Genomic DNA, 23,777 nt, shown 5'->3' on the forward strand with positions numbered 1-23,777 from the left:
TATAGAATATGAGGAGTTAACGTTTCCTGCAGGGCAATATTTCGTATTCTCTAAAAGGTATACTATGCAGAGTTGTCAGTTTTTAAACATGCTCTCCAGTGAAAGTGAAAGTAAAAACCAACCCCTGATTCACCCTCATCTGTATTTGCATTTTGTCAGCGGTGTGTCTCTTGGATACCTGCCGCTTACGCTCTGGCATCTGGTTGCTACTGGTTTGTCAAGCCTGACCTCACCTGAGCGCTAGGGGGATACATGCCCGTAAACATCCTGAACACAGAAAATAAGAAAGATAAGGAAAAACAGGCAGAGTCTCTGCAGAAAAATACATCTCCACACACTTATAGTGGGTCATAAGTGATGGTTCAGCGTTTCTTCTAGGAAAATCCTGCATCGTGTGTACCTTAACAGGAGGTTCATATGACACATGAAGAGTTTCAGCTCCAGAATTTTAGGAACATTTTCCAACAGCAAAACCACCTGGAGACCTACTTTTGGAGATTAAAGAAAAGCAGCCGAGATGTATAAATACCACCTTGTTTTTGTAGACAGTGGCAGAGTCATTGGTCATAATGAACTTCATTTAACTGATTTAATGTTTAACCCCCTAAATCATTACTGTAGCATAATGTTGGTATGAGGGTACACTCTTACTATATTTTGATTAGGAAGAATTTATTATGATTACTAAAGTGGTACTGCACACTTAAACATGCCTTTTTAGTCATAAACTAAATGCTATGACTATATTGTGATAGAGAACATGTTTGTTGCTGGTGTTAATATTGACATTTCTTTCCAAATATATAAAATAAAGGCCTTTCATGGGTTACAGATGGCTCAACATGCCCTCTGCTGTTTTAAATCAGCCCTGACCCTTGTAGGACCAAAGCTGCCATATAGAGTTGACCAGCTGGGACTTAACCAAGTCATGAAATTTAACAATGTTGACGCCCTCTAATCAGCTCCTGAGTTAAGGTCTCATTATAGAATCTTCCTAAATAGTCCGAAACCCTATTTTATGTCAGTTTAGGATGACATTTGGAATTTTTGGTGTTACAGAACTGTCCCTAACTTAAAGATTTTCCCAAGTGAGGAATATTGAGTTAAGATGGCAAAGACTTCTAAATTCAAAATAAATGCAAAACTGCCAAAAAAATTGCAGCAACTCTGTTAATAGGTCTGTATGGAAGTGACAGTGCAGATGGGGAAAACCATGAAAATATAATGATTTAACGGATACTGAAACCACGTGATGGTGCTTTAAATTTCAATACATGATCATTCAAATTAATAATTCATTCAAATCACTGAGAGAAAAACTTCCTGAAAAGGTGGAGTTTCCCCTACTTCACTGATAAGATTAGTGCCTCCGACTCCTCATAGCTAAAACTGAACACTCGCCTTTTTTTGTCCATGATAGCTGTGTGGTTTGTCCATGTAAATGAGTCACTGGTACAGTCTGATCAAACATACATACAGTATGTCATGTAGATTCTAAACATAGATACAGGCATCATGGGACGAGTGCCCACTGAAGAAATGAGACAGCCATACGTTAAGGGATTGCTTATCTTTGAAATTGCAGTTAAGACAGGACAAGCAGTCAGGATATTTGCTGTAATGAAGCCCCAGCTGTCTAACATAAGTACTCAGTGTACCACTCAGCAGGGTAAAGTCAGTCTACATATTCATTATAATGATTATTTTTCTCTACAGTCACTGTGGAGTTGACACATGCTGCAGAAACTCAGGCCACCTCTGACATTCTCAGATTGGCACCCACTGAATCTCGCAGGGCCAAGGGTGTCTGCTGCAGCCTAATATAGTTATGTGTAACTGCGTGCCAAGGTGGTATTAAATCAGCCACCGCTGTGCCAGGCCTTATGCGTGTGACCCAGTTTCACCTTGACACAGTAACATGGAGTGTGAGGAGCACTGCACCCTCAAGTGTTTACTCCAAAGCAGGACAGGGAGGCACTTCCTATTAGAAAAACAGATCCACGGGCTGTAGTTTGGGAGCCACTGTCAAATACGATTTGTTTAGATAGAGGGGGGCACATTTTGCATTTCTGACCTGAAATCCACCAACCTCTTTCCAAAGACAGCCCAGAATACAGTCTGATATAGTTTTTGGAGATACAATGTATTTTTAGCTGCTATTATTTTTAGATGCAATACATGTTTGGCCACAGCTATTTAAATTATCTCATTAGGTCAGTTATTATTTATGTTGATAACACAGCAGAGGGATCTATGATACACTTGTTTATTTTTAACAGTGGTGGGAAGTAATTAAGTACATACATTGAAGTACTGTACTGAAGCACAACTTTGAGTACTTGTACTTCACATGAGTAATCCCATTTTATGCTTCTTTGTACTTCTACTCCACGACATTTCAGTGGGAAATATTGTTCTTTCTATTCCACTACATTGATTTAAAAGCTTTAGTTACTCTGCAGATTCAGACTATTAATTACATTTAAATACAATCAGCTAATAAATTATGATGTATTATATTAGAATAAACTACTCAATAGTACATAAAGTAGTTAAAATTTTCTTATCCTTTACCAGCTACAGTAAAACGTTAATAATTTTAAACCATAATATAATATAATATAATATAATATAATATAATATACTGTATTCTAAAATTAGCCATTCTGCATTATGAGTGACTTTACTTTTGATGTAATATATTTTGAAATATTAAATGTATACTTTTGATGCTAATACTTGTCTAAGTATATACAATTTTGAATGCAGGTCTTTTACTTGTTACCTGTTTTTGCACTTTGGTATTGCTACTTTAACTTGAGTTTTTTTCCCCTCCAAAATCTTTATTTCAAACTTTTAACATACAATTTGAGCAGAAACGGAACATGAACAGAGGAACATACAAATGAAGTTTTGATAAAAACAAAGCTAAAAACAGTAACAACACAGGAAGACAATGAAAGCAAAACAAATCTAACATTAATTAAAGTAGAAATAAAAATGCAAAGGACTTGTGACAAAAAGTTCAGTTAAAGATTTTAAAGACGGTGCAGAAAAAATCATTGACTCAAGTATTGTTCTATTTCCTTAATAAATACAGGTTTTAAGGTTTTATATTTGTAAATTTACATTTGTGATGTAAAATTTGGCAAGAAGTAAAATAAGATTATTAAGAAAATTGCATTAATATCTTTGTCACAGTAATCATATCACCCACATATGATATTTCTGTAGTAAATACAAAAATCTGAGAGAATGTTGTCAAGTAAAAAATTTAGCAATACCTTTCTACAGCACATTTGTAAAATTATAAGACCAAAATATCAGGATGTGATAAAAAAAAAAAAAAAAAAATGCAATTTACACTGTTTTATGTTTCAACTTTTTTAAAGAAATGTTTCATTGAATAAAATCTATAGGATCAATTTAAATGAAATTTCTTTTCCCTGAATTTTTAGAATAAACTTTTTGGCAAGGACCAAACTTTCTTCCTGTCAAGATCACTGACAAAATTACTCAGTAACTTCTTTGAAATCTCAACTTAAAACTCACTTTTATCATTTAGTTATTTCTTAATGGATGCTATTTATTTTTACTTTTTATACTATTTTATACTAGCTTTAATTGTTTTTATTGTAAAGCACTTTATAATGATAATAATAACAATAATAATAGTAATTATTATTATTGTTGTTATTATTATTATTATAGTAGTAGTAGTATCATTATCATTATCATTATCATTATGTTACTACAGGAACAGTAAGCTGTATTAACTTGAGTAATAGATCTAATTAGGCTGCTATGACGCAAAGCATGCAGGGACATTGAGTTCTGTATGTTCCACTGAGTTGACTCCTCTTAAGAGACGACTGTAAAATTACAATTCACTTTCCATAAACATAATGATAGCAGTTATTTTCTGTAAATGATCAAATAAAATCATCAAAGGTGAGGGGGGCGGGTCGGCCGGATGTGACGTCAGTATCGGAAACGTTGTCAGACGGGAATAACAAACGTGTCTGAGGGAACGGTTGAAAGAACATGAACGCTTGGTCCTGGCTGACAGAGAGGCCCAAGAAAAGACACACAAGCTTTCATACCGACGCTTTCTGTTTAGTGTCTAATCATTAACAGTCAGTCAGGCGACATTACTGTTTCCGGCGCGCGGAGCAGGACAACGGTCGGAGCGCGAGCTGACCGTGAAGGAGCGCCAACACACGGGGTGAACGAAGAAAGTTCTCGGTCTGTGTTCCCGGGCCTGTGTGTGTGGTGTGTGTGTGTGTGTGTGTGTGTGTACACCCACTCGTTGCATTAGCAGCTTGTTACTAAGTTAATTTATTATCGCTAGTACACTGAAGGACTGGTGAGGGTTTATTCGGACGTCATGGCGGACTACCTGATCAGCGGGCAGACCGGTTACGTCCCCGAGGATGGGCTGTCTGGACAGCAGCTGTTCAACGGAGGAGACGGGCTCACATACAAGTAAAGACACTCCCACTCCTCTGCCCCGGGCTAACCAGGCCAGGCACGACTACACTCTCCACCAACCTGTACTGCTGTCATGTAATGCTAGCTCTGTGTGCTAACAGTCAACTAGCCCCTTAACTTACTGAGGCATAATGTTTCTGAAATGGAGCAGGTGCTGCCAAAGTCAGCCATCTTTTGGGGACAGCCAGTCACAGGTTGGGCAAGTTAGTGAATTAATTATTTGCTAAAATAAACATATACTTCTTACAGTCCCCTATATGAGTCAAGCTCCAAAAACAGTGGATGCTTATTAACGGAGCATTTCCCACAATGCAACCCGTATTATTTTTTTTTATGACTGGAAGACAAGATAAACCTGCCAGAGACACAGATGACATTGTGTAACTGTTTATACAGGTTGGGCAAGTTAGTGCTCCTCGAGATAAGTTAACTGAATTTTAGGTAGTGGAGTGTCTCTTTGAACGTCCACAGTAATCACTCATTTACACTGAAAGTCACCAGAGCTCATAGCTGTCTTAAATTTGATTATCTTACATTAATAACATGGAACATGAGCTTTTATTTGGCAGCTTATCAACAGAAAACTAAAGCTGCATGGGAAATTCACTGTAGTTTGATTATATGGACATAGTATGTACAAGTAGTGCTCCTGAGCTTATATCACAGCAGGCAGCACACAAATACATTTGTATTTTGGCCATCAATGAAGTTTATGACTGCTTTAAACTGTCCCTGTAGACAGGTCATTGTTTCCACCTTTATTACACACTACCAGCTCTAAAGGATTGCTGTTAAGTAAGATACATGTTTTAAAAACATGAAAACACTTGTGCATTCTGGATAACAGCCTCTTGGAAATGAAAGAGGCACGCATTCCTTCTGTATACACACTGGTCCCAAATTTAGGTCCTGGCTTACGCAGTCCTGTGTTGTCATGCTGGACTGTGTGGCCCTTTGGCCATAGTGAAAGCATCTACTCTGTAGTCCTTCACAACAAAGCATAAACAGTAGTGGCGTGCACTGACTAGATACAGGCACTTTTTCTTGTCCAAAATCTCATATTATATCTATGTCAGCGATATATTTACATATTTATCTGTTGTACAAACTGATGTCTTGACTTGCCAGATTTTGAAGCAATTCATGGATAAATGAGAAATATTTGAGATTTATTGACAATAAAAATAATCATTACTTGCAACCCTTTCACATAATGGCTTAAAATGTATGCATTTAGTCTAACCAATATCCAAAAAGTATTCAAATGCTATGAAATGAGAGGTAAGCAGGTTACTCATTGCTCTTGCAAAGCAAAGATGCAGTAACAATAGTATCAAAGCACATGTGTACTGATGACCCTCTGACCCACTGAACCCCTGATTTAATTGATTGGTGTGAATGCTATTGGCAGTGTATTAAAGAAGTAATGGTTAAATGGCTGACAGTTACTCTTGCCACATGCTTGAACACGCTGCCTGTCTTTTTGGTGTCATAGTCACATGGGCGTCACTGCCACTCATACGCCACATGGGTCGACATGCCTTGCATTTAAGAAGTTCTTTCTCCAGAAACATTTCACACCAATACCTGTAACATGACACCTTTTCATGTTGTGTGGTGTGTGGAGTAGTTTAAGCCACATTTCTTCTATTTCTGAACTAGAAAATATGTGTTGCATCACATGTGTTTTGTCAGGCGCATGTTTACTCATCACATTATTTAAAAACCTTAGATCTCCTAACTGTACAGTGAAGATCAATCAGTAATGGATTAGAGTTACTTAAGGTTTTAGTTTTGGAAAGTGAACTTCCAGATTATGAATTAAATCTTTCATGTCTTCATGTTTGACTGGCTGAGGCAGGTTTAAAGCTGTTAGGATGGAATTGCTCTAACCTCATCTCACTTGTCTCCTCTTCAGTGACTTCCTGATTCTCCCAGGCTACATTGACTTCACAGCAGACCAAGTGGTAAGTCGTGATGATGGACAAATATTTACCAACACATGAAATCTGATTAACGCTGCTGTTGTGGTGTTAACCTAATCTGAATGTGGGATGATGGTGGGGACGGGAGCAGATGAGGCAAGAGGGAGGATTATCGGATGTGTGCCTCCCGTCACAGATATTCCCTAAATTCAGCTCACAATGCTTCCATAAGCCAGAGCAGTAAATTATGGCCTCCCAGGATTAATAGTTGATCCTGGCATTCTCATTTTTAAAGCAGCACTGTGTAAGTGTAGCTGACATTTATGGGATAATAAATTCTAGTATGTAGTGTAACAGTAGAGCAACTACACAAGCGATAAACAGTGAGAATACTTCATCAGGACCAAAACCAATGTCAAAGCCAAAGCAACTACATAGAATTCGGCCATCATTTTATTGTATTATTTACACTTGTGCTTCTTCTAATGTGACATGCTAAAATGTCTTCTGCCTGTTACATGGATAACTTCGTATTTCAAAGGAAACATCATAAAAGATTTCAATTCTTTGAGGTGGTTGACTTTAATTTATGTGCTGTAACAATTTTCATAATGGTAACGTTATTGAGGAGCAATTTTTAATGTTCTCAATATCCTCCTGATGTTTTTTGTCCAGGACCTGACCTCAGCGCTCACCAAACAAATCACCATGAAAACACCCTTCGTCTCCTCTCCTATGGACACTGTCTCAGAGGCCAACATGGCCATCGCTATGGCAGTAAGTATGACACATAAACTACAGACGTAAAAAAATATTGATACACTTATGTATCATGACATTATGTTTTGTGATGGTACATTGATTCTCAAAAACACTTTGGATTTTTACTTTAAGTTTACATGCAAAGATTGATGGCAGGGGTTCATTTTATGTTGTGTCTAAACCCTCGACTGCCGGATTCTTCCATGTTGTAATCCATTTGACTCTTCCACTCCAGTGTAACAAGGGGTGTGTTTGTAAATCTAATCTGACACTCTACACTAAAATGAGAGCGCTGATGTTTGAAGAAAAAGAGCTTTTTCTTTCTTCATGACTTAACACACAGTTAAGTTAATCCCCCGCTCATTCCACTTGGCGCTCTGCTGTGCCGTCTCCCCAGACTGAGTGCCCAGGGAACGCTCTACTATTCCAAAAGTGTGGTGCTCTAGATAACCAAACGGTACCTTCCAATAGCACTCCAAATGTATGAATGCTCCACTTTGTGCCAGAGTGTACTTTGGCACTTTGAGTGACTACTTCCGAATGCACCCAACATGTTGCTAGTGTAAACACAAACTTATGAAGCAGGCAGTTATCAGGGGCACACAGCTAGCACTGACAGTTTAAGTTCTTTAAATTAGATTAAATAGCCCTTATATTTCGCCTTTTTATTTATTCTATTTAACCTTTATTTAGGAGTTTTGCCAGTTTCTTGCCAATACATCCACAACATAAACACATGTTTTTCTCTGTATCATTAGATAGTTTAAATTCATTCATTAGCACACTGTGATGCCCACACTCACCTGATGTATTGTTTCCTCCCAGCTAACAGGTGGCATCGGCTTCATCCACCACAACTGCACCCCAGAGTTCCAGGCTAATGAAGTTCGCAAAGTCAAGGTAGTGATGATGACCATCTGTATTTTTTTACTTTCTCTTTACACTTCTTCAACCCTCTTTCTTTCATTTTGTTTATCTGATCATTGAAGTTTTTTCTGTCACATGATCATTTTCTTTTCCATCATTGTTTTTATGCGTATCTTTTGTCATCTCACGTCAGCTTCTCTCTGTCTTTCTCTGTTTTTATTTACTGCTCTCAGTTCGAGAGATGTAAAAGCATGCTATTTCCTTCCCTCCATTGCTCCTGTCTTCTAGAGTGTAGGCAGTGAAACGCTCACATTTGTTCATCCAACCCTCCCTATCGAATCCGTTAAACCCTTTCCCCTGCTGTTACCCTCCCTTTCTTTCCCATACTCACCCTTAAATCCACTTCCTGTTTATATTTCTTTTTGTTCTGCACCATCCCTCTCCTGCTGCTCCTTATTCTTCCTCACCCGTCATTTCCCTCCTCCCTCCAGCGTTATGAGCAGGGCTTCATCACAGACCCTGTGGTGATGAGCCCCAACGAGCGTGTTCGGGACGTCTTCCAGGCCAAGGCTCGCCACGGCTTCTGTGGAATCCCCATCACAGACAACGGCAAAATGGGCGGCAAGCTGGTGGGCATTATCTCGTCCAGAGACATTGACTTCCTGAAGGAGGAGGACCACAACCTGCCACTGAGCGAGGTGGGTGGAGCTTAGACACAAGTCACTAGCCATCAGAAACCAAAAGCACTGTGGGGTTGGGCGCAAAAGTTTTGGGAACTGATGAATCGAGATTATATGATACATATTAATAGGCCATAGGCTTTCTTTTTCATGTTCTGTGCGTGTTGCCGTCTTGACAGGTGATGACGAAGCGAGAGGATCTAGTGGTCGCACCTGCTGGAGTGACACTTAAAGAAGCCAATGAAATTCTCCAGAGGAGTAAGAAAGGTGAAGAGGATTTTAAATTTATTATTCATGACTCGCTTGATTTTTATGTTTTCATTTCAGTTAAAAAACAGACCAGGTGTGAATGTCTGCACATGTTTAACCTCTCGGATTCCCGCTGCAGGAAAGCTGCCCATAGTAAATGAAGAGGGCAACCTGGTGTCCATCATCGCCCGCACAGACTTGAAGAAGAACAGAGACTTCCCTCTGGCCTCCAAAGACTCGCGCAAACAGCTGCTGTGTGGCGCTGCCATCGGCACCCACAACGACGACAAGTACCGTCTGGACCTGCTGGTGCAGAGTGGGGTGGATGTAATTGTACTGGTAAGGAGGACTTTAGTGCAGGTTTTAGAGGTGGAGACCTCTGTTTCCCATGTAAACCAGGGTGGATTAAGTCTGAGTGAGGAGACTGGGCTCAAACTGGTTTGCACTTTCCTGCTGGGATCAATGTCTGACTTTGTGGTGCAGATTAGGGAGCTTTACTACTGAGGGACTGGGACTGCTGGTGGAGAACAGACTGAAAGTCAGCTCTCTCACAGATTTGTAATGGGTTAACTGGGTTTACTTTAGCTTGGCACCAGTGGTGTGCACACTCACTGTGGTGCAAGACAAGATATCAAAATCTATGAACTTACTTTGAGTGTGTTAGCTAGAGGCTTTTTGATGAAGATCCACATGAGATGAAAACCTTGATCTCTTAACTGTGGAAGCAAAGTCAAAGTGCAGTTACTTTGTTCTGGATTCTCTACATTTGAGGTTTTAGGTTGTCTAAAAGCGGTTAAGTGTACAAACTTGCGGTAATGATGCTCTGTAAATAACAATGTCATGTTTTCCTTTCTTACCTCCAGGACTCGTCTCAGGGCAACTCAATCTTCCAAGTCAACATGATCAAATATATCAAAGAAAAGTATCCAAGCCTACAGGTCATCGGAGGCAATGGTAAATAAGCTTTTCTTTACTAGCATGAAAATGTATTTTCAATTATCTCATTTATACATGTAATTACACGTGACAGAGTTATTAATCAAGAATGGACAGACTCTTAAATGTTTCTTCCTCCCATGCGCAGTTCAAAACCAGTGTGTCTCTGAAATATCAGTAGCCTAACTGGGCTGTGTATTGATGAATCTAAAAATCTCTTATCTAAAATTAACAGCTTACCTACTGCTCACAGTTAAAGATGCATACATTGAGAGAACATTGTCCAACTCTAACGGCCTCTCTGTCTCCCCCTCTTTGCTCCAGTGGTGACTGCAGCTCAGGCCAAGAACCTGATAGATGCAGGAGTGGACGGGCTGAGAGTGGGGATGGGCAGCGGCTCCATCTGCATCACACAGGAAGGTGAGTGACTGACATGAGAACTCAACAAACACCAACAACCTAGCTGACTACTCCCATCCACAAAGCAGCCATCAGCCATTCAGGAGCCTCTAATGTGGTTACTGAATCTGCCAATCAAAGGGGGGAAGGAAAATCTTAGTGTGTAGTTTATGTGCAGTTTGTGTTTTTGTTGAAGAATTTGATTGACTTTGGTTTGGCAATAGAAAGCAGGATAATACATGTCCGGCCGGTGTGCTTGATAACAACATGATATCAGCTTGCTAGTGGCACATTCTATGTATCATTTTGTCGTATGGATTGTCTATTGTAATTTCATGATGTTGGTCTACTCTGTACACACATCTGTTACACGTCCTGAGGTTTTTCCTTATCAGCTGTGAGGGTCCATGACAGAGTAAATTCCCCTGAGGCAAATTGTGATCTGTGATATTGGGCTTTATAGACTAAATTGAATTGACTTTACAACTGATTGTGAGTCTAAGACTCCTCGGGAGTCACAGATGGGAAAACAAGCATGCCACAATTATTTTCTTGTCTTTCTTATAGTCTTTGACATGCTCTGTACTTCAGGTGTTGACATTTCTGATCCCAAGAGGCTGTCTCTGGTGCTTCCTACCTGATCTCCTTTGCAAGTCATGCAGATTATTAAGGAAACATCACCTATGATTGGTCGGGGTTTAGTGTTCAGTGTTGTGTGACCATCTGGAAAGTAGTTTGTTAAATTGTGCAGTTTGGATTGTTACAACAAAGTTTGGATTTTAAATTTCAAGTTGTCATGGAGATACATTTAGCTGTGATTTGTCTTGTGTAGTTCTGTTTGTGCTTCTTGTTGTCTCTGTCTTGTCTTCACATCTTGTCCCAAGACTCCTCTAAAATCATTAGCACTATTTGTTCTTGTTCATTTTCTTTTGCTTATGGTTTTTTCCACTTTTGTCTGTCATCTTCATCTTCTTGTCTTCCTACCTGCCTCCTTCTCTTCTTGCTCTGCTCTGTCCCTCTTTAATTCTCTCTGCTGCCTCCTACCCTGGTGTTTCTGTGGTGTGTGTTTGTGTGACTGTGTGTGTCCTTGTCCAGCTCCCCCCAGTGTACCACCAGCAATAAGGCTCCACAGCCCCAAAACCCCAACCACTGTTACAGGATACTCCAGTAAGTTTCCTTTCGGCCTGCACTGGGCTCCTATTGGCTTCACTATCACAGTGTGCCTGCCCCCCCTCACAGCCTGCTGCACTGATTGGTTAACAGCTTTGCATCAGTGAAAGTAGTAGAGGTAGTTGTTGTTTTGAGAGCTGGCCTTGGGTGTTTGAGGTTTTGGGGTTTTTGCTCATTGCTGTGTCCTCACTAATCTGTCCTGAGTGAATGTTGCTCTTCCTCCGCTCACTTCACTGACCTTTCAGTCTCTGGTCTTAACGATGTCATCAGAATGAGACACCATCCATTTGTGTCCTTGGGTTGCTTGTGGATACAATTGGTCAGGTGGTAGCTGGTTTATAGGCACAGTTTGGATTTTTTAAGTGGGGTTTGTATGAGGTACTTATCCATAGTCAGTGTATTACATACAGTGGAAGTCTGTCAACATGCCTCCAGTTTGGAGAAGCAGGCAGGAGTACCAATACTGAAGCTCAGCAATGTAATGCTGTGGACAAGGGAAGCAGCAAAACATTTTAGCCACCTTAAAAAAAATCTATAACAGTTTAAGTGTGCTATATTGATATTTTCACCGTTTCTTTCCTTCAGACAGCTTGTTCCGATGGGGACGCCGCTAACGGCTTCAGTTCCCTATGCTCCTGTCAAAGCCACCAGACTCCATTGACAAAAACAGTTACTTCGTCTCATTTAACACAGGAACTGCTGGTTTACTGCTGGCTCAGTCAGTTATTTTGTGTTGTAGTGTGACTTTGGGGTTTAAAAGTGTTAGTTCGGATTCACCAAAGTCATACAATAACACAAAGTAACTAACTGAGGCAGTGGTAGACCAGCAGCTCCTGTCCTCAGTGAAGTAAAATCACTTTGTCTGAGTGGAGTCTGGCTTTGAAGAGAGGCTTCCTCGTCGGAAATCACTGTCTTATGGAAAGGTAAAGAAGTAAAAATATTCTAAATATAGCGTACACTTAGACTGATACTGGTTTTATCTTATTTTCTTTATTTATTTTTAGGTGGCTAAAATACATTTTATTACCGATCCCTCCACAGCAGTACATTGCTTAGCTCTCTTGTCGCACTCCAGCCTGCTTCTCCAAACGAGGGGCACGACTGACATCTACTGTGTGTAATGCACTGACTCCTGATAAGTACCTCATACAACCCCACTTGAAAAGGTCCAAACTATCCCCTAAGGCCAGACCTTATGTGTGCTGCTTCTGTGACAGGATTGTGTTATATTGGCCCTCCCATCATTGTGTCAGTTGTAGACCACAGCTCACATCGATTTCTAACACTCATTTCTAACACATGGCATTGCAACGAGTGGCTTTTTAGTGTCGCTGGCAGCCACTGGGTGTCCCTGATGAGCAGAGGTGGTGAACCTGCTGAGGTGGGTGGGAGCAGGCAGGTTAAATTTCAGCTGGCACCTCTGTTTCATGATAAATTGTCACGATCAAGGATAAAGCTGCCTTGATGAATGTGTCTTTGTTCAGCTGTTTGTGTGTATACTTATTTCAGTGACTCACTTTCTAATCGTCAACATAGTATATTCAGAGTTTGCCACGGCTGTCATCTGGGATTGTTGCACCCAAAGTGACATTCTTTTGAACTGTAGCATGGCTGTATGAGAAGACGCATCAGCATCGAGGCTGTGAAAAGATGAGGTGTTTCTATTTCTGTGTCGTGTGTGTCTTTGTATTTTACCTCTGTCACGTTGTCTGAAATGAGATGTACAGGTTGGTAAAAACAGGGTTATATCTCTTGGTTTGAACATGTGGGGCTGCACAGATAATAATCACATACACTGACTGTATATCATGACACATACCTAATGAAAGAAGATGTAGCAGCTGTTTCACCTCAACAGCAGTGTTTTAATTAGAATTTAGAAGCCAGGATGACTGACCAAGACCCTTCAGCTGCTGTAGTGCTGTAAGTTACAGTTCTTTCCTTTCATGAAATCAACCTTAACATTTTTGATTGTATTTATAGTTGGCATTTTCATAGCAGTAGCCATTCAAAGTATTTGCATTCTGTAATACCTCGCTATATAGTAGTGTTCATTGTTATTGTCTGAGTGTGGATTTACATTGCTGAGTTTGCCTGGCTATTGTGTGAACAGTACAAAAAAATATAAACCGTAATAAACCTCACAACCATCAGCACCTAAGGGTGATTACAACTTTAAAAAATGCTGATATCTTGTACAAAGAGGCCTTTGCAATGTTTCCTGTTTAAGATCATGGCCATTAATACATAGCAAGATAATTGGGACAAGTAGTTTGGTAAGTACCGTGCAGCCCTGAGTTCACAGGAAGTAAAACAATCCTCCTGGTTAAAAAAAGGAATTGGGATGTTTCTCTTTAGTGGCGTGTTGTAAATTTGAACATTAGTGTCTCTTACTTACTAATAGTGGTTGACATGTTAGAGATATAATTAAAGTTGATGAGTGGTCTTCAGTTGAAAAGAGACAGGATATATTATGAGATGGGTTGAGTATGTCAGTGCGGTGTGTGTGGGATTTGTCTGCTGATGTGACAAGTTTAACTTCCTCATTCTAACTTGTCTTTGACTAACATGACAATAGAAAGAGACACGTTCCCAGTCTGTCTGCTCATTCACAGTGTGTGAGATTTTTTTTTAACATCACTGGGAGTTTCCACTAAGCATGCCTGTCAAAACTCAGTTAAAGTCTCTGAGCTTAATTGAGAAGTTTTTGATTCTCAGATTATGAGCCAGCTGATACATGGTTACAAAGCTCATCTGTATTTATGTTGCAGCGATGTTCCTGTAAATATAAAATGGTGACATGAAATAATAACTGTCTGGTAAAAATTTGACTAATTTCCCATGTGACTCTGTAAAGCTTTCTGTGGTGAGCTGAGTTAGCAGTTTGCAAACTTCGGTTATGTGTTCTGTGGTAGATCAAGGGGTCAGTATGTAGTACAGGACTAGCCCGCAGTCATGAGACCAGAAACATGTTTTTAAGATGTCTAAATTCAACAGCTGTACACATTTTCTCACATCATTTAATCCTCCTCCATCTCTCTTCTTCCCCCCACAGTGCTGGCGTGCGGCAGACCCCAGGCCACAGCTGTCTACAAAGTATCAGAGTACGCCAGGCGTTTTGGCGTGCCAGTCATTGCTGATGGCGGCATCCAGACTGTCGGACACATTGCCAAAGCCTTGGCACTGGGAGCATCCACAGGTAGGGAACGAGTCAGAGTGCAAGAGTTTACAACTGACATATTTAGAGGACATCGTTAATAAGAATTTGCTGTTTTTTTTCTACAGTGGTCATCTGTCATGTTTTTACTAATCCATGTTACACAGAGGATTATAATTTGAACAGTAGATTTTCAGATTATGTTGTTTACTGCCCTCCGTGTGAAATGATTTAAGATGGGAAAATGAGCAAAAGCCTTTTCCCCACTTAACTATATTTTAGCTTTTAATAGTCAACATTGATTTCCAGTCTTCTAACTGAACCTCAGCTTACCAACCTCTCCCTCTCTGTGCCCAGTGATGATGGGCTCTCTGCTGGCTGCTACCAGTGAAGCTCCTGGTGAATATTTCTTCTCTGATGGCATCAGGTTGAAAAAATACCGCGGCATGGGCTCCCTGGATGCCATGGACAAAAACCTGGGCTCTCAGAGCAGATACTTCAGGTACAGAAAACCTAAAACTGGGCTCATGGTCTGCATTGTTCAAGCTGATCAGAGTTTATAGTTGGGTAACAGTCTAGATTGTGTATGTGCAGCTTAGACCATAATAAAGCAATGGTCTACTCTTACCCCAAAAGAGGAAAACATGAAAGCACGCGGTTCCCTTCCACATAGTATAACCTCGTCTCACCACAAACGTTTTTCCCAAAGACAACACTTCTTCCTCGTGATTTTCAGTGGTTTTCAGAGCGGAAGACATTACTTTCTTGTAATGAACAATGACAAGCCTGCTGGAAGACAGAGGGACAGACATTTTACCCAGTGATACTTATGTTAAATCTTTATTTTGATTTGAAAGTAAATATCACAGCACACTCAAAAGCTCTTGTGTCACAAGGTGGCAGTACACAGGTTGTACTTTAAATGTGAGAGACGGGAAACCTCATGAGAGTGCACCACTTACACCTTCATATCACTCACTTTTTCTGCCTCCTCTCCCCTTCACAGTGAGAGCGACAAGATTAAAGTTGCTCAAGGTGTTTCTGGAGCGGTGCAGGACAAAGGCTCCATCCACAAGTTTATTCCCTACCTGCTGGCTGGCATTCAGCACTCCTGTCAGGACATCGGAGCCAAAAGCCTCACACAGCTCAGGTAAAAACACGCAGGCAGACAGCTGATGATATAAAACTGCCTCTTACTGAACCCTCATGGGACAGAAATGTGTGTGCACAGAGTAGTAAAACGTAAGGGGATTTTTCTCTGTGATGCAAGACTTCCAAATCAGAGAGAGTGGACAGTTCTGCAGTTGATTGTGGAAGTGAGATGGAAAAGATATTTTGTTTGTGTGCACTTTTCCCATGTAGCCCTCAAACATACACTGCCCCTGAAATGGCACTCAGTCATTAAACTTTGAGAAACCTGTGTTTAAAAAAAAAAGTCAAACTAAGGTATGTCATTAAAAATTAATTTAATAAAAGAAAGTCACGTCAGTATGCTATTAAAAAATATAGTATGTCAAAAAAAAGTCAAAAGTCATAGTACAGTATGCCACTAATAAAGTTATGATAAATGTCATTAAAAACAGTAATAGTATAGTACAGTATGCCAAAAATCTTGACAAATGTAATACAAAATGAGTTATAGTATGCTGTGTGCCACAAAAAATTTATAGTATAGTTGTCATGAATAATGTGATGACGGAAGTCATAGTATGCCACAAAAAATGTCATGAAACAGTGTCAAAATAAATTACATTAAAAATTCACAATAGAGTGTCATAAAAATGCCACAGGTTACAGTATAATATGCCCCAAGTGTCATAAGAAATATTATGAAAAAAGTGATTATAGAGTATGCCATTAAAATATCATACAAAAGTAATAGTATGTCAAAAGTGTCCATTATTGTCATTGTTATTGTATGGTTTGTCATAAGTCATAGTATAGTATGCCATAAAATAGTAACATGCCATAAAGACTGTCAAGTCATATTGTATGTTACAAAATGTCATAAGTCATTATGCAGTATGTCAAAAAATAATTTTAAAAATCTACAGTATGTCATTAAAAAAACGTAATAGTTTAGTACAGTATGCCATGTCATATTAAGTGTAATACAAAAAAGTTAGAGTATGCCTTAAAAGTGTCAAAAAAAACTGTAGCAGACAAGTTTGCAGCATAATGTGCCACAAAAATGTTCTAGTGTAGTTGTCAATAATAATCTCATAACAAATTCATAGTATAGTATACCATGGAATAGTAGTAGTAGTAGTATGCCATTAAAATATCATAAAAATGTTGTACAAAAATAAGAGTATATAATGGAAAGTGTCATAAAAAAATGGCATTAGGTCATAGTATAGTATGCCATCAAAGTGTCAAAAAGGTAATAGCATGCCATAGAGTGTCAAAAGTCACAGTATAGTGTAGTCATAAATTCACAGTGCAGTATGTCATGAAGATAGTAAAAGAAGTTACAGTATAGTATGTCACAAAAAATATAGGATAGCATGCCATAAAAATGTCAGAAGGTCAACAGCTGTACACATTATCATTATAGTATGGCAAAAAGTATTTTAAAAAATACAGAAAATGTCATAAAACATGGCAGTGTCATGAAAGTCATAGTGTAGTATGTAATGGTGCGTTCCAGGCAACCCGTAACTCGTGTTTTCACAACCTGTAACCCGTGAAAGTGCACTGAACGGCAGTCAAACCCGTAACTTCCCACCCGTGAACTCATACCAGATTGATGTACTCCCAGTTATGCTTTCTGACGTCACACAGCCCTCTAAACCAATTACCTTATGGTAATGCGGTGTTGATGCAGGTGATACATGGTGAGAAATAGACATAAAATAGCCCTAATCTTAACGCATTATTGGCAGCCGCTCTAACAGCTGGTTTCCAGTGCAAGAATAATCAATATAAAATACGTTTCCAAACACACAGATAACGTAAAATAAAAAGTATAGTAGCATGTGTGACCTTATGCGCTGTTTCTCCTCCTCCGTTTCACTCAAATGAGCAAGGAGCAGGCACCTTTGGCGATAGAAATAATCGGGAAACAGCACAAACAAACGGTTCGCCATGTTCAACGTTAAACAGGAAGTAACTGGCAGTTTGCCGTAACTTTCCTGGAATGCTACAAAGTCGTAACTCATGACTTGAAGTCGTGACTTGAACTGAGTTCAAAAGCCTGCCTGGAACGCACCATAACAATACATGTCATTTAAAACTAATAGTACAGTATGCCAAAACTGTCATTAAGTGTAATATAAAAGAGTATGCCTTAAAAGTGTCAAATGATGTAGCAGAAAAGGTCACTGTATAGTGTGCCACAGTATTTTTTAAGTATAGTTGTTACTAATAACAGGATAAAGGAAATCATAGTATGCCATAAGAAAGTCATAGTAATGTGGATATAATACCAGTTACCATACTGGAAGTCTTATCATTTCATGTACACATCCTGACTGAGTGCTTCCCCTACAGTTTATTAAAGATTAACTAAACAACAATGTTTTTGTATACTAACAGCTAAACAGTATACTCTGACAATTAGTATGAAATACATGCTGAACAGAATTAGCACGTAGTTTGGATTTGGGACCCCTCTTTAGCCTTGGTACTTGCTCAGTGTTTGTCACACTATATTCTTACCCCTGTGGCTGTGTGTTGCTCTTCTTTCCTCCTGGCAGAGCCATGATGTACTCTGGGGATCTGAAATTTGAAAGGAGAACAACATCAGCTCAGATGGAGGGTGGAGTCCACAGCCTGCACAGGTACACACACAAAGCTATGCAGATAGAACTTTGTTTTGTTCAGTTTCATATTCTATCATCTTAAAAAGTTTTAGTTTCACATCACTGTACAAACTTTTAGTTAAACGTCCTGATTAGTGCCTCCAGTCTGTCTTGGCAGGAAACCTCAGGGAGCATCATGGGTAGATGTGCGATGTTTTCCCTCACTGACCAGCTCTTCTTTCTCCCACAGTTATGAGAAACGTCTGTTTTGAGAAGAAGCCAGCCGTTTTGCCGTTGAGCCTGCAGATGAAGATTCTTTCCAACAGACACAATATGCAAAAACACTACTTGCCGGACCCTCTTACATCCATACTCAACACAAACACCTGCTGAAGTTCTCATAGAAACTAGTCTTTAAAGATGAGCTCTCACACACACTGTATTCTTCCAAGGATCCATCAGTCTTCCTGCCAGTGTCATCTATGCATTGTCTTTGTCTTTCTGTGTGAAGGAGGGGAACTGAGCATTTATCAATCAGTGCACGTGTGATTGACTCCTCCAATGCCTTTCATGTTGTGATTCAAATTAAATGTCTGGTGTGTCCATTTTAAGGCAACAAAGTTGTCCAGTAATAAAACTCGTGTTTTTCCACAAGCTGCTGTTGTCTGTTTGGGTCATTTGGAATAGAGCAGAATATATATATATATATTTTTTAAAGGTATTTTTCTAGGCATTTTGCCTTTAATTGACAGGACAGGCAAGTGTGAAAGGGGGGGAGAGAGAGAGGGGATGACATGCAGCAAAGGGCCACAGGCTGGACTCAAACCCGGGCCACTGTAGCAACAGCCTTGTACATGCGGCGCCTGCTCTATCCACTAAGCCACTGATGCCCCGTAGAGAAGAATATTTTAAAAGATTTGTGTTCATATCTAGCACATTTAAATAGGATTTACTATTACAGATAAAAATTCTACAGGGTTGATGATAATGCAGAGTAGTTATCATCTGAATCAATCGCTGGCTTCTCAGGGTTTCTTCAGAGGAAGAAGCGTAGAGGACGTGCTGCAGCTTGTCTCTAATCACCAACGGTCACCGACAACCAAGAGATCTAGTTTCTGTTCATCTGATGAAGGAAACCAGGGGAGAAGAGCTTGTTAATTAATTTGCAGTTTGTAAGGAGATGTGACTGCCATCTATTTAATCTGACAATTAAACATTATCAAATTTTACTTTTTAGTAAAGACCTAAAAATGTAGCACTGGCTTAAGTTGTAAACCAATAAGTATACAAAACAAACAATAAAACAACTAAAGACAGAATTGGGTAAAACTTAAAAATACTATAAAGACATGCTTCCAAGTAAATTTGTTTATTTTTTGGCCCCATAATTTTCTAGTTTCCCTGGGGGGAAAGCTACATTTTGGTACAATTATCAGTGGTGGAAGAAGTGAGATGCTTTACTTAAACATAAGTAGAAATATGGGAGCCTAAAAATACTCCATTACAGGTGAAAGTCCTGAATTCAAAATATTACTTCAGTAAAAAAGCAAAATGTACTTAAAGTATAACAAGTAAAAGTACTCATACAGAATATCTCATTTTAAAGCTTTACGTCAGTCTGTATTATTATTTATTAATATATGTTAGAGCATTTTAATGTTGTAGTTCATCATTGTGGAAGCATTTGAGATACTACCGGGTAGTTTAATAGTACAGCGCTGCATCACTTACATCAGCATAACATGTTTTATTTCATATCAACTCACTGAGAACCTCCAAGTTCATGTCATGGATTTTATTGAAAACAAAATTATGAGGGAACTTATATACATTTTTACCTATAGCGCTACTCAAAATATATTTTTAGTCATGAATTTGTTAAGTTTGGTCTGAGCCAATTCCTTAATTTCTACAAATGTATTCTAAGCCTCACCTAGTGCTCATTATTCATTGAATTGGGTGGAAATTTGTCCTGAACATTGAAGGACCTGTAAGGTCAAATTGTAACATAATCATTTAGTTGTTGCTGAATGTTTTACAGTCATCAAATAAAACTTTTTTTACTTGAACAAAGAACCTTTACTATTACTTAACTTACAACAACAAATCAAAATTTGGTTGCAAGGAAACTAGTAGAAATCTTAATCTTTTTAAATTAAAGATTCCGTGGGTGATTTTTTTTTCTTATTTGATTACTGTAAAACAGTCAGCAAAAACTATTTACATGAATCCATTTTGCAAATTTTCCTCTGGGGTTTTTGGATGTTCAGTACAAATTTCAAACAAATCCAATGAAAAATAAGCAATCGGCAAGGCTTTGGATACAGTCAAAAACTATGAAATATAGCTCCAAGGGCCAAAGCTGAAGTAGAGCTATATGACTTTGCAAAGTGTCATCAGTTTAATTGAAGTTTTTTTTTTGTTGTTTTTTTTAAGAAAATCTATAACAAAAAAATAGGAAAAGCTCTTAACGCTGGATGCGTTGGCATGAAATGACCCTTAAAGTGTAGTAACTATAACTGTAAAAAATACAATATTTCCCTCTGAAATATAGTAAAGTTGAAATATTAAGAAAAACAGAAATACTCAAAGTACAAGTATGTTAAAAGTGTACTTATATAGATGAGTAAATGTACTAAGTTACATTTCACCACTGCTAATTATTGGGGAAATATTTTGAAACATTTGATAAATGACATGAAAAATGAAAAAACAAATTAAATTCTACCTTAATTATTCCAAACTTATATGCCTGACTGTAGACAAAGTTTACATTTTTGCATTTACATGTTCAGCTGACCTTCTGCACACTGACTAACAGATTGTCTTGGTTGTACCAGAAATTACTAACAATGGGAAACTACGAGTCCTGTAAAATAAACTGTCATCAAATTGTGTGTAAATATTCAAAGCATTTCATGCAAGGCAAGCGATTGTAAACAGTTTGTGTCTGGAACAACAAAACTGTGGTGAGATGTTAAAAAAGGAGTTTCCTTACAAACTTAAGGTTAACACAGAAACTACATTTATACTCGTATCATGACTACAAGCCTGCAACATGGCATTTATTTCAATTTTCACCATAGAGAAGCTCAGTTTGTTGCCAGTCTATGCAATCAGATAACGATGCTGCATTTCTGCTAAACTGCTGATTACTGAAGGACATTCAAGGACAAAGGGTTTCCTCCATCAGAGAACAAGCAGCCACCTCCTCTCCACCTACCTAACCTTCCTCCTGCCTGCTGCAGGTCTCCAGGGAGGATCAGGTGCTGCGCCAAATCTACCGGACTTTCCAGGCTGAAACCCAGACGGACTGATGGGACTCCTCCGTCACACTCCGCTGGTCACACCTGTCTCACATCATCCATCATGTCACACCCTAATCAAAAACACACACAGGGAGTCAGTTTACAGGCTTCGATTAGGACAACGGAAAGATCAGGGTTTTACATGTGAAACAAAACAATGATTCATAGAATTCTGTTACTACAAATTATACGTTTACCTAGGTAAGTTTATTTAAAATGTCTAGGTCGCAAATAACTTCTTTCAGTATCATTTGAATTAATTTTTTTTTTTTTAAATTTTAAGATTTTTTTGGGGCTTTTTAGCCTTTAATGGATAGGACAAACATGTGTGAAGGGGGAGAGAGAGAGGGAGTGACATGCAGCAAAAAGCCACAGGCTGGGGTTGTACCCGGGCCCCTGCGGCAACAGCCTTGTACATGGGGCGCCTGCTCTACCACTAAGCCACCAGCACCCCTGAATTAATATATTTCAATGTTAAGCAGGTTCTAATGAGCCAAAAACTCACTTCTACTCCACATTTAGTTCTTTTTATACCCAATATGATAAATTTTGACATGCAAATCAGCTCCAATACCCCTACTCTTACTGCTGTCACTATGATCATGACTAGTATGAATGTCAGTACTACTTCTATAATGAGTGGGAGAAAATAAATAAGATTTTGAGGTATTTCTACCTTACTCAAGTCATTTCATTTATTGCTATTTTAGACTTCTGCTCCACTACATTTCAGAGGGGAATATTGTACTTCTTAAGCTCACTACATTGGCATAAAATCTTAAATTACTTTGCAGATCTATATTAAAACAAAATATAAACTAATAAGTGATTAAATATTATAAGTTAAACTACTCAGCAGTATGTAAAGTAGTAGGAATTAGCTTCAACTTTGCCAGCTCTAACAATACCAAATGCATTTATGCATCCATAACAAAATTTAAAAAGTAAATTTTTATGCTTAAAGTATAATGTGATGAGAATACTCGTACATTTTTAAAATGGATTTTTGTGGATAATGTTGTTTTTTGTATGCAACATATAAAGGTACACTTTACTTTAACTGTACTGAACAATTAAAAATAGCAAGGAAATTTTAAAAAAGCATCTAAAGATGAGATTGCCTGTACATAGTAAAAATTTTGGGTAGACAAAAAGTACTTTTCAGGACAATCCTGGAAAATAAAGTAACCACAGGCTTACGTGCGAGACTTAAAAACAATATACACTAATTAAATCATAACTACGTGAATACAAGAACCTGATTTTCTGGAGATAACTACGGCATTCTCTCAATTGTGTGGTGGGAATTTGGGGCAAAAAATGAAAAACAGGGCAAACTACAAGCATAGCAAATAAAAAAGTGTACAGGCTGGTTTATCCAGATTACAATAAAACATTTTCTCACTTGCCTCTGGTGGTATCCAGCCGTGCAGACAGATTTGGGTGTTTTTGTCCATGCTTTGAGACACTGCCTCGTGACTTCAGTCTGTGGTGCTTCACAGCTGTGAAAAATGACATGTAGAAAAATTTAACACCATCTCTTTCCACAAAAACGGCCTTGATAATCTCGATGATTCACTGAACACAGTCAACTCTTTTCATAGAGTAAATATAAAAGTATTTCCAGTGAAAACTCTTCACAGGAGGGTTTGTCTCTGAAAAGACACACTGCTGTTGAATTAAATAAAATTTAAAGGAAAAACCAAAACCCTCTGCATGGCTAGATACCACTTCATTTGACGTGTGGATAAACCGGCCCTTTAAAACATGTCAATAGATTTAAATCTTGATGTTAACTAGGGCAGTGGAAAAAGGCTAAAAAAGACCTGAATAAATCAGTGAAGTAGCACACACTGTAAACACTGTCTAAAACAAACAAATACATTTATACAAACAGGGACTAACTCACATAATGCACTGATTTTACTTCACTTGTCTGTCCTTTAGATATTAAAACAATAACATACAAATGTTTGAGTAACTCATAATATATGAAATCTCTGAAACTTGGAATCCAAATTAAACATAATCAGTAAACATTTCATAAAAAAATCCGGAAGCATTTCAAGACAAGAAATGAAATCTAACGT

At 38.6% G+C, this 23,777-nt stretch overlaps 1 protein-coding gene across 1 annotated transcript; it reads left to right on the forward strand.

The window, feature by feature from the left end:
- The first annotated feature begins 3,991 nt into the window (after positions 1–3,991).
- Positions 3,992–19,029, forward strand: impdh2 (IMP (inosine 5'-monophosphate) dehydrogenase 2). Its single transcript, XM_050065513.1, has 14 exons — positions 3,992–4,485; positions 6,410–6,458; positions 7,092–7,193; positions 8,004–8,078; positions 8,537–8,743; positions 8,905–8,992; positions 9,114–9,313; positions 9,838–9,928; positions 10,235–10,330; positions 14,535–14,678; positions 14,994–15,138; positions 15,643–15,786; positions 18,335–18,418; positions 18,630–19,029. The coding sequence occupies exons 1-14, from the start codon at positions 4,388–4,390 to the stop codon at positions 18,649–18,651; spliced, it is 1,545 nt and encodes a 514-aa protein (XP_049921470.1). The 5' UTR covers positions 3,992–4,387; the 3' UTR covers positions 18,652–19,029.
- The last annotated feature ends 4,748 nt before the right edge of the window (positions 19,030–23,777 follow it).

This window comes from Epinephelus moara, chromosome 16, assembly GCF_006386435.1.
Source record: "Epinephelus moara isolate mb chromosome 16, YSFRI_EMoa_1.0, whole genome shotgun sequence".
Lineage (NCBI taxonomy): Eukaryota > Metazoa > Chordata > Actinopteri > Perciformes > Serranidae > Epinephelus > Epinephelus moara.